We start from the raw sequence: 16,047 nt of genomic DNA on the forward strand, positions 1-16,047 counted from the left end.
ATGGCCCGCAGACCGGACTCGATCGATGTGCAGGCTAAAAGTAGTAAAACATTGTTAAAATTCCAACGGTGTTACGGACCACCGCAGAGCCGCTAGTTTATTAACTACCACATCTATCCACCGTCGAGGGTTCGGAGCCGAAGACGAGATGAGTCTGGAGCGAGTGAAAGAGAGAGAGAGAGAGAGAGAGAGAGAGAGGAAGAGAGACCAGTGCTAGCCGAGATTTGATGGATATTGGCTTTTCTCCTACACCCACTTGTGCCTCTCTTCGTGTACGAATTCGCGATTTGACCTACTGCTCAACGATATAATTTTCACCGCGTTCGCGAATTGCGAACGATTTGTCTTCACTACAAAAGATATACGATACGTATCGTCTTTGTGCGTGAAACGCATTGCGGCCATTTCTCGTACCCGATATCAATTTCGCTTGGGATTTATCCACATAACTGCGTAACTGTTATCGACTCCGGATTCAAGCTTGACGAGTTTATTTCGTTAATGAAGCTAGTCTCTCGGATTCATGGCGAACAAACCATTCCATTATTTTAAACGATTTCAAGCTCTCCCAAGTGCTGTTGTAAATCTCTTGACTGCTGCAGATTTCCAACGATTCGAATTCCTGCGTGTATTTCAAATGCTTTTTGCTGGTAAATCGAGTTATTCGATTCGTGACGTGTCAAGTGCGATTTGAAATATTCTAGGTGTGTATTATATGAGGATCATTTAAGGAGCGAACACTACCTCAAAAAATGTGTTACGGTGCAAAATTTGCGATCGACTCGAAAGCTTTTTTTTTTGTTCTCGCTTTCTGACGAGCAATTTTTCAGATCCGTGGTGCGATTTCGGAGAACACCGTGAATCATTATACCGAAGTACATTTATCGAACGACAGGGGAGCGTTAATCCTATACCCCGGACGTATTCGAATCTCTCGGATGTAATCTCGGTGTTGCCGGGGGAATTTCGGGGGAGTAACCGAGTTTCCAAAACTTTTTCAAATTAATATTGTCACTCCGAAACTGTCGCTCTGGAATTTAATCACATTCCGCTGTTAGCTAGCTCGGTGTCCATACCCCGTCTATAACCAATTCCAACAATCTTCGTTCCGAATATACCGTACCATTTATTTATGCATATATACCGATCGCTCGCATTTGTTCGCTGCAGTTTTACAAAAAAATGGCGCGCTGTTAGTCTCCGGATGAAGGGAAACACTCTTTGCCGCGAATATGCGGAAGAAACTGCGCGTGTAAAATCGTCACTTAATTCATACAATGCCCTAGACGGTTGCTGCACGTGATGATGAGTAGCGCTGAGAGCAGCGCCTCTTCAGGAGAGTAAGCGAGCGGCACGGTACACTGGTGGCCAATTTTCCAGACTCAAGTTAGCCAATTATCACGCGTATTAACTTAATTACTTTGCTATGGCAACAACGCGTTGGCTTACCCTTAGTCAATTATTAACTTCCGAAACCTCTGGTTTCTCTCAAATTGGCCACCTTTTTTCATTTTCCGCTCGTCTATGTTTTTCGCACCTAAGTAGGTACTTTATTTTTTCAAGCTCAAAACGTGATCGCGATCCTTTCCTCCCGTTCTCTTTTTCTCATCCAACTTTTTACACTCGCTAATTCTCGTTCTAACTCAAAATGAAAACATGATTTTGCGATATTGTTTTTTTACAGTATCTACAAACGCACGCTAATAATACAAAACCTTGTGTATGTGTGTGTGGGTGTATGTTGTGCCTTCAGGTTATTCGTTCGATAATTCGTGTAGAATTAATCGGAAATACTAATGCGAACATATGGAGCGGATTACAAATTCTACAATATGCATTATATAATGTCCATAGATATTTAATTTCAGTATAAAATTTTCCTGCGATAATTCATCGTTTCACGATTTCGCGCGTTGTATTCGTTTTTCATTTACCGCAGATTTTAATCAGGTATTGTACATACGTGAGTAGAGGTATAAATGATAGTGTAAATATCTGCCGCGGAAATACGTATGCAATTTTTTAATCTCCTCTCGTCGCCTCTGGGTTGAAAAACAAAAAATTGGACATAACAAAAAATTGAATATATACGAATAATAACACGTCTACAAAAAGAAAGCGACAGAAAAGGTAAAGGTGGGGTGACAGGGGAAATAAAAACGCTCTAATTTAGTCCGCCAAGCTCGGTAAACAGCGTAACGATCGCGTTTAAGCATAGTCGGAAAATTCCGGAATGAGGAGAGTTCGGGTTTCGCGCCGGTGACACAGCGCAGGGTTCGGGCTGTGGCCGGGATGGATTATTTTGGCGGAAAATTTTGAATCCTCCTCAAGCTCCGTTTCCTCGTTGTTGTTCTTCCGCGCGTTCAACGACTTGCTTCCATCTCTAGGGTGGCGCAGGCTTACGCGTAGCGTCTAATTACACGCACACGCCCACACACAGATGTACAAATAACCCCTGCAAGTTGTATAATTGGCCGTAAAGCAGCAAGCAAACGAACGGCCCGAAGCTAGAGGAAAGTGCGACTAGTGCCGACCTCGTAGCACGATTACAGGGATAATTATTTCAACCTGACTGGATTAATTCAACGTAAATTAACCACGCTCACCGAGAACGCCCCCGGCAAGCACAGGATCTTCCTTGACCAAGGACCCTGTAGGGTTGGTATTAGGCGTAATATCTAATTCCATTAACGCCCGGGCATGCCTGTTTTATTTTACGTAACTCCAGACACTTCCGCAGTGCGTCTGGAGACATGTGTTCTCCTCCAAAATCGCCGGGGAACCGGAAACCAGGGGCGTAACTACCGTCAGAAACGATACGGTCGCCAAAAGAATTATCCTTGCAAATTTGTCCGTTCCATTCGTTTAAAACTCCTCATCAGCGCGTGAAATTTCGATAATTTTTTACTTATCAAAGGCCTAGTCTTTTTTAGGAAATTTGCTCCTTGCAGCGGTCGCCGAACTTACGTTTTGGCTTGGTACTGTTATTTCTAAAAAAATATCCCTATCTACCTTACGCAATCCGCGTCAGCTGCCAAGTCAGATATTTTCAGATATGGTAGTAGAAATGTTAAATTCAACTTCCGCTGCCGCTGAGTGGCGAGTTTCACGGAAAATTCTCGCTGTTTGCCATTCAATTTGTGTTTAAAAAACTCGTCAATCTTGTTGTCTTGTCGCATTCATCACTATTGTACAAAAGGGACGATATTTTTTTGCTCTTTGTTTCCGATTCGGAAGAATTTTAACCGCGGTAGACAAAAGACGGGGGATCGGAGGACCCTGTCAGTTTGAAAGGAGTACGGCCCTGGACGAAGGAATACGCTCTGCGACATAGTCCAGGGATGAGAGGCACGCCCGCAAAGCGTATACTTATACCCCACACATTCGCAGCGTGTGGCTCCGGTTTATGCCGGGTGTATAGCGTGTAACACATTGAGGAAATCCTCCGGTGCGGCAACGGCAACATGCTCATGCTCTTGGCAGTGGATATGGATCGTACGTCCAACTTTAATCCGACATGCGGTCTTTCAATTAACTAATGACTGACCGAAACAGACGGATGAACTAGATAAACTTTCCCCGTAGGCAGTAGGTTGTTTATCTCAGTGTTTAGGTGCCTCGCTTTTCGCATTTTTTTACCGACAAGATACCCTGCGTATAGTTTGTTCTATCCGATACTAATTAGGTTGCAATGGTCCATCCTTTTACTAATTTCCCTTCAAATCTTGGACGATAAACAGAAATTGTTGGATTTCAAGCCTGCGGTTATATTCATTCAAACCTTAACAATTTTATGAGCACGAAAAAGACTGTCGGAAAAATGTATTCTAGTTATTCAGTTGTGCATGAAGAGGTATAATTTTGCTTCGAATTAAACCGGGGACGAATTAGTCAGTCGAAACGGGGCATTGTATAGAAGTTATTATTCTGTCATTAGTTGGCAATAATAAAGGTCTCAAATTTTTTTTCTCTCTTCTGGCCCATGTTCATTACACTGCACGTAACTGTTTGCAACCGCAGATATTTTTTTAACCAGAAAAATAATCCTTCCAGTCACCTGGATAACGTAGATGAAAAATTGTCGAAAAATTGACAACGGTATGAACCGACGAGAACAGGTTGCGTGGAATACCTTGTACGGAGTAATGGAAAATGTGAGTAAAGAGTAATCACCTGAATAATTTTCATCAACCACCAACCTTATTCTTTCATGAATAAGAAGTTTCTTCTCTTCAAGCACTGTGTATAAGGAGGACTATAACGCGTAGATGTTGCGTTTACCCTTTTGAATCCTTGCTTCCGATGAGAAGCCACGTAAGACAAGTAATGCCGTCTAATGAATGATATGCGATATATATGAATTTATTCTTTAATGCCTCCATGAAAATGAGTCGAGATAATGTAATCTTTTCGTTCAAATGTGTACACAACAAGGCAAACGGGGTAACATGTCCTAATCAGAACAGTGAGCTAATTCAGGTTTCGAGTGGGGTTCGCCCTGCAAACATCACGAGTCATCGGGAAACCGGTTCAAAATGCTGATACGCAATCGAACGTGATTAATCGAGGGGCTCCAGACTCTCGCATCCATCAACTGCCTCTACTAGAGCGGCTTACCAATAGCCAGCAGTTATTTAGCGTGCTGGTCAGCCGAGAGGCGGCCAGCGGTAATTTCGGTTAATCGTGATTAAGATACGAGTACCAAGTTCACGTTGACGTCAGACGACGCTATATGCTTGTAGTAACTGTGGCTAATCGCAAGAAAAATGCGATCAATAGCGAGTTTGGATTAATGTGAGGTAAAGTGAAAAGCTGCTAGTAGTACAAGCCGGTAATCGGAGTCAGACGCGAGGTGCGATTCGATGTTGAGGTCAGGTGAAGAGGCGGCTAGTCGTAAGTCAGACGCAAGTAGCGAGTCCATGTCGAGGTCAGACGGAGAAGCGGCTAGTCGTGAGCGTCGGGAGTTAGATGCGAGTAGTGAATCCATGTTCGGGTCAGACGGAGAGGAGGCTATTCGAAGTCAAATGCGAGTAGCGACTCCATGTCAGGTCAGACGGAGAAGCGTCGCGAGTAAGATGCGAGTAGTTAATCCGTGTTGGTCAGCCGGAGACGAGGCTGATCGAAGTCAGACGCGAGTAGCGAGTCCATTAGAGGTCAGACGGAGAAGCGGCGAGTCGTGAGCGTCGGGAGTTAGATGCGAGTAGTGAATCCATGTTGGGTCAGCCGGAGACGAGGCTGATCGAAGTCAGACGCGTGTAGCGAGTCCATGTTGGGGTCAGACGAGCGGACATGGAAAAAGGCGCGTGGCTGGCGGCGTGGCAGCGATAGGAGCCGCAGTAGTGAAGGAGAGTGCGTGGTCGGGCATTACGGACCGCCACCACCACCCCAGGCTCGCTCCACTTATTCTCCTCATCCCTGCGGCAACGTCTCTGCGCCGTCGTCGCAGCCACCGAGCCTTGACTTGATACTCGACCCAACCTTGCCGCTCACCGTTGTTACGAACGCGATAAAATTGAGCAGATACCGTGTCGTTTGTTACATCGCCTCGACCATTTCTTGTCACATGACACCCTGTTGACGTGTAATTAGGCTCGAATTTTAATCAGCTATATTCAGTGTGATTTATTTTCACCCTTTATACCTGTAGAAGATAATTATTCATCGCCGGATAAAAAGGAAGTCATCGAAATTGATGGAGTACTTTTTTTTAAACTTGCGGAGTGAGCCGCCTTACGAGTCTTTCATTACATTTGTTAATATTATTATTGTTGTTATTGTTATTATTCGACAAAAATCAATAGATGCAGGATCGAGAGCGTCAGTTTTTCCTTCATGGACCTAATATTAGGTTGGAAACTACATTCTTCTTAATTTAAGCAGACATGCCTACTCCTGTATACTTGTACATACACTGGTATAATTTAACATCACTGTGTTCACTGTAATGTGATTCCGATGAAATTTATTTTAATTAGTTATCAAGTATCGCCGCTGTAATAAATTCGTTCGCTGATTTGAAACGATGTGAGAATATTATAATAAGCCTGCGGCGTGGCAGAGCTGATCGAGGTTTTAAATTTCAGGGTAATAATAATACATCATCTTATTCATATTTCAGGATGAGAAAAACCAGCTACTGATCACCAATCTTTGGCTAAAATTGGTAAGTGCCGCATTTACGAGATACGTGTGTATGTATGTAAGACTTTTTTGTGAAATCGTACCGAGAGATTTCTGTGTAAGTCGCAAATCAACACTAGCAGATAAATTACATATTGACTCTATAGGAATACAAAATGTAGCTTCGGTTGCCTATCTGCTGACGTTGAGCGGCGAGATTCCCAGAAAACTCCTGTTGTAACCCGTTTATTATACCCATTCGGTGATTGACAAAGTAGACTGAAACAATTGAATATTGAAATAATGATATTGAAACAGAAATTACGCAAGTAACACTGACAAACGGTAGATCCAGTAATGTATTTAAATCCTACATGATGTTAAATTCTCATTACCAAATGGCGAGATTTAATTTCGAGCGAACCAATCCGCGCTGCATATGCTAATAATAAAATAATTTTCGTCCGGGGCTTGAATCCAGGTAGGTATAATTAGAAAGAAAAACCGGACAATGCGAGTAAAGAATAAAATCCAATCGTAATGAAATATAAAAATAAAAAATAAAAATATTTCCGGCATTGAAAAATTTTAACAATCTTCAATGTAAACGGAGATAAAACGTGATTATAAACAAAGAACAATCGCATTATATAAAAGTAAAATTTGAGCTAGCAACGATTTTAAGGCAACCGTGACTACAAGGTAGGGGAGAAAAGAGGAAAAAAACTGTTGCAAGGATATAATTAAAATGCCTGATGGAAGATATTAGCGATCGATGAACGGAGGGGTGATGTCGGAATGCTAGGAGTGTAACCAGGAGCGATAACTAATCCGGGAATAGCGACAGCGGGTAGGAACGCGGGAACACCGTGGTATCCGTACGCGGGCTTGAATAATAATCCGGTTCGATTTACCCCCCGCGAATCGCGGAGGTAGAGGTATAACATTGCTGGGGTGAAGTTTGGTGTTGTTGCGAGTTACCGGCAGGCAGACGCAGAGCTTGCAGAGGCGGAAGCGGAAGGGAATGTCTTCGGGTAACCCGCGTCGTCCGCTCGGAATCAACGGAACTTGGGGCCCGGATGGCGCCGCTCGATAAACCCCAAAAAGTTTCCCTCCTTTCCTTTCAAGGCCAATGACCGAGCCCTGGCCGAACCTAACCTAACGAAAACGGTACGAAACGCAAGGCGACGGAGAATTCGAACCCTCGCGGGAAGAGCGACCCCTGTCAGTGCCAAACACACCATCCGTCACTTGTCCTTTATGCAAACTACTGCCGTAGAAACACTTCGGCGGGGGTCGCGTGATTCATGAATAATCGCCACCTTCATCCCCCCCTCCTTGGCAAACTTCGCATTATATAAACAATTTTTCACCCCCTAGCAACCCTGTTGCCTTTAGGTAAGGTTTTGCTAAGCGGTAAGAAACCTCTTTCCGATTAACCGGTTTTCGTATACCCTCGTCTTTCACAATGTATGAAATATGCGTATAACCTTACGGCCATTATTCACCTATCCCTAGTGGAGGAAAGAAAATGAAGACTTTGCAATTTCGTTAGTACTTTTTAGAGAAGAATTGGTTCAACGAAACTCGATACTTTTTTGGTATTTTATCACGAGGCAATCGTCAGTCGAGTTTTTATATAATTATAAAATTCGTGAGGTACGAGGATCCCGCTCAAAAACATAAGAATGGAAAATACTGGAATTATTGGAAAAAGCCTAGATTTCGATGCTTCGGTACAAATCGCTTCGTAATGTTCCAAGGTCTAATAAATTCTATCCATCTTACTCTACGATCGCGCATTTTATTCGGAAGTATACTTTCTATCCGGTTCGCTGACATAGTTTCTTTTTTTTTTTTTTTTATCGTGCATTGTTGAACATTTAATTTTACACCAATGAACCGATATTTATTATGTCCCACAAATGAAAATGTTAAATTGAGTACTAAAAAAAAAGAAAAGAAAGAAAAGAGAGCTTCGTACAGGTCAGAAAAATAATAATTTGATAAATACTTCACTGCACATCTATTTTGTTATAAAACTACTGAAAAACATCAATTATTGGCCGACCAACCTCCTTGATGAAAAAAATAAACAATAGTCTTATTCAAGATTCAACAAAGATTCATTCAACTCTGACCAACATTCCAGTCTTACTTCCCGGCATCCTCCGGTCATGAAGCCTCTCAACGCACTTTGACATTTGATGCCGTATAATAAATTTTAATTGAACGAATTATCACTGCGAAAAGGCGGGTTCGATACTTGATTAAAAATTGAGTGTCTTTGAATTTGTCGCGTCAATTTTTAACAAGGTTTCCTTTCGGGGAGTGTAACTCAAGGTTCTTGCATAATTAGATTCCTGAGACTTAATGCTTTTCCTCCGAATGTCACAGTTTCTTTTTTTTCTTCCTTCTGTTCAACGGAACGGAAAAGTATTTTCGCAAGAAGAAAAAGTGAAAACACATACTTACAAAGAAGCCAAATTATTTTTCGAACAAGTTTCAAACATTCCATCTCTAATCATAACATCGTCCCTTCGTATTACCACCTCTATCCAATTTCCTCGATCGCCTGCACGAACATCGGGTGATCTGAACGCCGGGTGGGGGGGAGGGGGGTGTAAGAGAGATGAAAAAGAAATCGAAATAAAAAAACCGACAGAAATGAAGAGAAAAATTTCAACCAAGTGTTTCCACCTTTCCGGTTCGGTATAGGACTACAGATGATCGCATTTATCTCTCGAGGTACGGATTTGGCCCGAGCTATCTCTGCCGGTGGGGGAAAAGAAGGTGAGGCAGATGAGGGGGTGGGGGTACCTAAAAGTCGTACAGAACTGTTGGAAATGGAAAAAGATCGGAGTATGGGAAATACGTGTGGATGAATGTGTGCAGTTGATATATACATGAGCACGCTTATCCAGCAGCTACCCTCTATCTTTGAAAGGAAAGGATTATTGCGTCCTTCCACGATTGAAGATTTTCTGGCTATAGAGAGTTTCCTCCCCGGATCCCGCGTCGATTTATCGCACCGCTCAACAACGCTCGACCAATCAGAAACAAAGTAATACGGTACTTCGACCCGAGAGGCTGGTTTTCCTGCCTAAAAACCGTGACGACATATAAGAGGGAAATAAAAGGGATGAAAAATGGAAATAAAACGGGAATGAAACGCGTGTAATCCTAAAAGTAACTAAAAACTCTTTGTTCGAAGCCTCGATTAACCGAATTGAAAAGGAAAAAAGAAACCTAAGCCACGCTGTAATTTTTCCCACCGCAAGTGAGAAAAAAGATTCTAAAATTTAATCCTTTCAGTCACGGTGAGATTCATGGCCTGGTCTTATCACAGCTTATTTATAACTTTAATTGATCTTTGTTACTTCGTATAACTCCAAAAACCCACGAGTAACAAGTTTCCATCTTGGATTTAGAAATGATCAAATTCTGACTTCGGACTCGTGATCATCGGCCCTAAAAAAAAACCTAGCAATAAAATTCATGCCAAAATATTGAGTTGAAAAATGTGTGACTGACAGGGTTAACATTCGTAACATTTGTCACATTGTAAAAAATAACTGGGCAAAATTCCGACCTCATTTCGTAATAAATCCAGTTCCAATGAATTATCGCTGATTTTTATTATCTCAGGTGCGATTATCGTGGGGGTGAAATTTGTTTCAGGAATGGAACGACGTGAACATGAGGTGGAACGTGTCGAAGTACGGGGGCGTTCGAGACCTGCGGATTCCTCCTCATCGTCTCTGGAAGCCGGACGTCCTGATGTACAACAGGTGAATAATACCGTTTTTATCATCCCCACTCACCACTTGCCACTCAACCCTTCGCCAGCTCTCACGTGTGAAATTATCAACCCTAATACGACCCGGGAGCAAAAACTTGGCGATGATTTAGCGCATCAAAGTTCCGGTCGGATTCGAAGAGTCGTGACCCCTGATTTACCCCCCTGTTATCCAATTTTGATGCGCTTTTCGTAGGCGTCATAAGCGAGGAGTCGATTGGGGGAGAACAGATTTGATAAAATCGGGGGTTGAATTCGGACCAATGAGTTAATTCTGTTGAATTCTATAAATAGAATCTGATTTCTCTGACACGTGAAAGATTAATCTAAAAACTGCCATTCGAACGGAGAATGTTCTTTGTTATTTTATTGGTTCTTTTCAACCAACTTTCTAAACTCGATCAACGGATCATCGGAAACGAGACGAATTCTATCGCACGCTTTTTGGAAACGAAGTAAACGTGGCAACGATCATTGGATATGGCTAAAATTATGAGCGATTAAATGATACTTCGGTTGAAATTTTCAACTCTTGGATTCATTTTTCTATTTCAACGAGATTATAATTCGTTTGAATTACACTCAACTTGACTTAGGGCGAAATTATGGCGTCTGGTAATAAAATTTTCAAAATCGACTGTACCTAGACCGGATGTATTCTTAATCCTGTCAATTAGGGGGATAATTCTGTTGTACACAAAAGAGGCCTCGCGGTAGCAAGTCGAGGGTGGGCGGACGATTATATCGTTGGCAAACGAATTACAACGAAGAGACGAGAGTGGGTTATTATCCATAATACGTCGTACGTATATGCATACACAATCCGCGACAGTATTTGTTCGGCGAATTTGGCGCTGCGGGTATGCAGGCGGAGGTTTTGGGACTCCGTTTAAAAAGTAATGCCCTCAATTAGCGGGGCGGAATTCTGGGTCATCGTTGCCGGGTATTCGGGGCCGGGAGACGTATGGCAAATTTGTATAGCTCAGCGGCTAATTAATACGGCATAAATAATATCGTTTGAGAAATTGGCAGTGGCGCAGCTCGCTCGCAGGACGAAATTAGCCTAGCTCAACGGTTCTGTGTGTGTACATGCATAAGCGCGCGAATTCGCGTTGGTCGGGTCAGGACGCGCGGTGATGCAGGACGAGTGCTGGTGCATGCAGCATGCGGGAGCCGAAGATTTGGACCTCGGCCAAAAGCAATATGCATTATCCATTACATATTTGAATTTCGGACAAAGCAGATTAAATCCCCGTTTATACCAAAATACATTACATCCTGCAGGAACCCCTCGGCCCATCCCGTTCGCCCTTTCATGCGTCAAATCTCGAACCGTTATAGAAACATGCAGATTCGGTAAAACTTTCGCAGTATTAAACATGCCGAAAATAGTATATTGCGTAACAAGGAGGCGAACTCGGTCTTTTCGGGACGAGCGTAAGTTTCCAATATGAGTCGTAGGTGAAGTCGTAGACGAATATTGCAAATACGCGAGGCGAAAAGACCGTTTCCTCCTTGTTGCGCACGATTCTTTGTATAACAAGACTATGTTACGCGTTTTTTCACGAAATTGAGGTTAGGTTCGCGTAATGTCAGATTTGTTCGCAACAGCGCGGGCGCATTAACTCCTAGAACTTGAAAGCGGTCTTTTCTGTAGTCCGCGCATGCGCATTGGCAGACTAACTCGACCGTCGTAGAAACGGGTACTTTGCGTACGGAAAAGAAGCATGGAAAAACGCGTAAAATATGCTCGAGTTGTATAAAACAGTTTTTTCGCGATACTTTTCATCGCCAAGAAAAGGGATGAGTCTGTCTGTTCGACAAACTTGCGCGATGATTTCGAAACGGCTGAGTGAAAAATCTGAAACTGATAGGACTCGGCAGCTGAAGACTAAGTTTTTCACAAAAAGTTTGAAAAAAGAAAATTTTCTATGAAAAATAAAAGATTCATATATTTAAAAAAATAAATACATAAACTGGGAAAACCATAATCGTTTATTTAGAAAAATCAATAAGGAGGAAAAAGGATATGTTTCTCAGTAGAACGTTGAAAATCGATTTATTTCCGGTAGAACAGGAAGTTCAAATTGAACGGGACATAGCGATATTTCATGCCCATCATTTCAACGATGTAAAATTCCGGAAGGTTTAGATTTTTTCATTGAGCCGTTTCCGAGATGATCGCGGGAGTTTGTCGGACAGACCGACAGACCGACGTTTTTCGAAAAACCTGTTTTTCGGATTCTAGGGTTCGGCAAACGTAAAGATTCATTGAAATTAGAAAAAGTAATTCTCGACCGAAACCCGTAGTTTTCCCATATCACCAAAGTTGATGAAAAGTAATGAGTCATTCGAAGCTTACCGAGTATTGCGATGTAAGCTTTCAAATCTATGAATTGATTGAAACACGTTGTTGCAGGAAAAACTTTCATCCTGTACCTTGCATTATTCCACAGTGACTATTCCAAATTCGACTATGAGATATTTTAGTACAGCTCTCGTCAATGTATCAACAACACAATATTGTGCACATGAAATTACAAGCTTTTTGCATCACTTTTTCGATGAAAACTTTCACTAGTTATTTTTATCTTTTAAACCTCATACCTGGAGTTTATTTATAATCTGCAACCTGTATGCTCACACACGTGTGTATCGTATAACGTGACACTAATTGAGGGGATGCTGGTTGATGGAAAAAGGGAACGATATGCGTATGAAAATAGATTAAGTTTAACGACTGATAGCTCGATCGATATGTGAGTTTTTTCTTACAGAAAATAGTCACCTTTATCCGTAGTATCGAGCTTCTGCCGTTTTACTTGGGCTTGAAAATGATAATTGATCGAACTTGGGATCAATCATCAATCATGGAGTCATTTTTCAATCATTGCTTAAGAGTGTCTCGTAACATCTGGCTCGGATTATCCGAATCGACTGATTAAACTTCAAGATCGATTTCGAGGATATTACTATTACAGCACAGTATATAATGCGACATCATCGAAACACTGCGCCATAATATCACAAAAGAATAAATAAAGAAATCGATTGAACAAACCGAAGCATCTGAATATACATATGCGAGTATCTGCTATCGGCGTTGGAGTCCTATACGTATGTAATATGCATGGTAGTGTATACCTTGGCGAATTTCTCGATGCTTTTTGTTTTTTGCGTTCCTTTGTTCTTTTTCTTGTTCTTTCGGGACGTGCAGCTCGCTCAGTAGTCGGGTAGGTTGGTGGGTACACAGAAAATCGATCCTACGGCAGTGAAAACCGGGTAGAAGGGGTAATGCGGAGGCGAAGGTGGCGGAATGTGTGCCTTCGGAGCTGCTCGCCTCATGAGCTTTCGAACGACGATGCTGATTATCGGCCGATGCCTTTTTATACTTTCGTTATTGCAACGAGCCAGGAGGACGTGATCCGCGTACTGCTGCGCCGATGCACGAATGCAAGAAACCGCCCCGCGTCTTCCGGATCCTGCACCAACGCCCGCCATGCTCGACAGGAAATGAAACCACCCTCCGTGGTTCACCTTTCGACTCTACGCCACGTACCGTCCACTCTGGCCTCCTAAATCTCGGGTATCTTGATTCGTCCTCGCAGCTTCCGAACCTGCGGGGCTTCCGTTAACACTTTCGGTCACAGTGGGATACTCAGCGTCCCACATCAAAAATTCCCATTTCCTACCCTTATCACAGTTTATTTACAGCTCCAAATGATCTTCGTTACTTTGGATAGCCCCAAAAACTACCGAACAACAAGTTTCGCCCAGAATCATCGAATTTTGATAGTTTTTTCGATTTCACATCCGCCATATTGGATCCGTCATCTTGGCTTCGCCATCTTGGATTTAGCAATTATCAAAATCCTGACTTCAGATTCGTTATCAGTGACTCCAGAAACTCCCGAATAAGGAAATTCAGGCCAAAATATTGCGTTGTAAAGTATGTGACTGAAAGGGTTAAACGCCAAAGTCGATTGGTTTGTGTATAAACGCTGTTGCAGATGTGCCGACGATGAGCTGGCGCATCGATCCCGATACGAAAAAGCCAAGGGAACCATCTGCAACCTAGTTTCGATTTTCTAAAAACGCGCATGCAGGCGGTTCTTTACTTATCCTCATATCCATTCGTGACACTTGATGCAGTGAGACTCGACTTAGGGATGAATGAAACTTCACCGCTGTCTGACACCAGAAGTTGGGAGAAGAGAAGAAACCTTTTCAAAATTCTCGAGCAACGTTATTTGGCCAGATGCTAGTGAACACGAGTGAAATAACATCGTTGTCATGTGATAGAATTGAATCCAAGCAAACTCGAGCAACACAAGATAAGACATCAACGATTTGATAAAACGTTCTTCAATCGGAACGTTGGAAATGAGTCTACTTTCTAGTCTTTTTCATTCGATTCTTATGTTTCGAGCTCATTGTCCTCGATGATCAGATATTTCCATTCGCTTAGTAGATGGTTACTGTTTGTAAAATATTTTTCCGACGATCTCTGAAGAACTATAAATATGTTCAACAAAATAAGTCCAAAACCATTGCCATCGGATCAAAAACACCGGGGCTTAATCCGAACCTTCTAATTGAAAAAACTTTTTCTCAAATCGTTGGTGCCTCAACTTGATCTCCTCGAATTTGCTGAAATTTATTTCTGTAACATAATAATGATGTCAGTTCATTCCTGTCTATTCATCATCATTGGCACAGTAACGTTGTTGAAAGTTTTAAACGGTTCATCTGTTTTCCCAACTTTTCATTCCAGACGGTTCGGCCGATTCATACTTAACGTTGTCACGAGCAAGCAAGTAGGACAACCTCGTTTCGAGAAAGACTCTTCCCAGGTTGAATTAACGACTTGGAGCGCACAGCGAGGTCCCCAACTGACCTTGAATGACCTCCGGCAAGCTTCGGGGAGCCGAAACGACTCCCACACGACTCTTAATCACGCTAAACAGCTTCTCAGACTCCCACCAGGAGCGCCAACTTTTCTCGTGGCTCTTGTACCCCATTATGATTTTCCCCTGACTATTCACTGACCGTCACATCCTTCGGGGGTCTTTCCACACAGATGACACCGAGCGGTAAAACTTTGCACGTATGCCCATAAATGAGCTTTTGCCTCGAACTTGAATGGATGAAACCAGGCGTTTCGATACCACGAAGAGTCAATTCGCAAACGAGACAAGCCCTTCGTCTGGATATAATTAGCATGGGTCTGTCATGACAATGGGCCCCACATACGTAATACACATACCCATCAATTCTTGAATACGGCGAGAGAACTTTTCGAGACAATGATACCTACTCCGGCCGGCATCATTACTCGGCAGCGTCATTGTCATTCGGAAATTTCACGACCCCTAGTCCCCTTCGGGTAGAAAAGAGAGAGATAGAGAGAGCGAGAGAGAGAGAGCTAGGGCAAAAGGGGCGAGGGGGGGGGGGGGGGGGGTGAAGCCTGCAGGGACTCCTCTTGTCCTGCAAGTTTCGGGGCGCGTCTACGAGGAATATTCTAATTTCCGTTTTCAATGTTTGATAAGCCTTCTGCGACGGTCTTTGGCAGTTTACCAAGTTTATTTATGCCCCCCCCCCTCCCCCTTCCTGCAGACTTCTGCCACGAATTAGAGCACACCAGATTCTGGTCGAACGGTTCGCACGGGATCGTCAAACGGGCATACATTCTGAAGGTATCAGCTGACCCTTATCGAGCATATCAAATTACGGACGACGACAGAGGCAGGGAATCAAGATCCCCTCGCATGGCTCGAGCGGAATCGTCAATTCGCCGCACCGTTCTCTCCGCGTCGTTTTCTCCGCTCAATGCCGCATAGAGAACGGAATAATGTCCATTGTGATTCGTCCCTCCGGGGTGTTTGAGGATGATTCAAAGACATATCGAGTCATCGATGCAGATCCAATGCTCAAAGAGTCTTTCGACTGAAAAGAAAAACAGAATGAGAGTAAAAAAAAAGAAAGGAAAAGCAAAAAAAAATACCTTTTCCCATTTATTCTACGGTCGTGGGCATTGAATTTTCATGAAAGGTGTCACCGGCACGCCGGGCTCTATTTTACCTGAATTTTTCACAAAACCGTATAGGAAAGAAATGGATTAAAAAAAA

At 42.8% G+C, this 16,047-nt stretch overlaps 1 protein-coding gene across 4 annotated transcripts in view; it reads left to right on the forward strand.

Annotated features, from left to right (window-relative positions):
- The window catches only part of LOC124304697 (acetylcholine receptor subunit alpha-type acr-16-like), a 39,639-nt gene that overhangs the window by 11,093 nt on the left and 12,499 nt on the right, over positions 1–16,047 (forward strand). For 2 of the 4 annotated variants that reach the window (XM_046763242.1, XM_046763245.1), the window contains 2 exons: positions 6,119–6,163; positions 9,802–9,911. The exons of 1 other annotated variant lie outside the window; for it this stretch is intronic. In XM_046763242.1, coding sequence (XP_046619198.1) covers positions 6,119–6,163; positions 9,802–9,911 — 155 coding nt within the window. The remainder of the gene's footprint in view (positions 1–6,118; positions 6,164–9,801; positions 9,912–16,047) is intronic. One more of the 4 variants, XM_046763246.1, reaches the window with a different exon arrangement.

This window comes from Neodiprion virginianus, chromosome 5 (assembly GCF_021901495.1).
Source record: "Neodiprion virginianus isolate iyNeoVirg1 chromosome 5, iyNeoVirg1.1, whole genome shotgun sequence".
NCBI classification, from domain to species: Eukaryota; Metazoa; Arthropoda; class Insecta; order Hymenoptera; family Diprionidae; genus Neodiprion; species Neodiprion virginianus.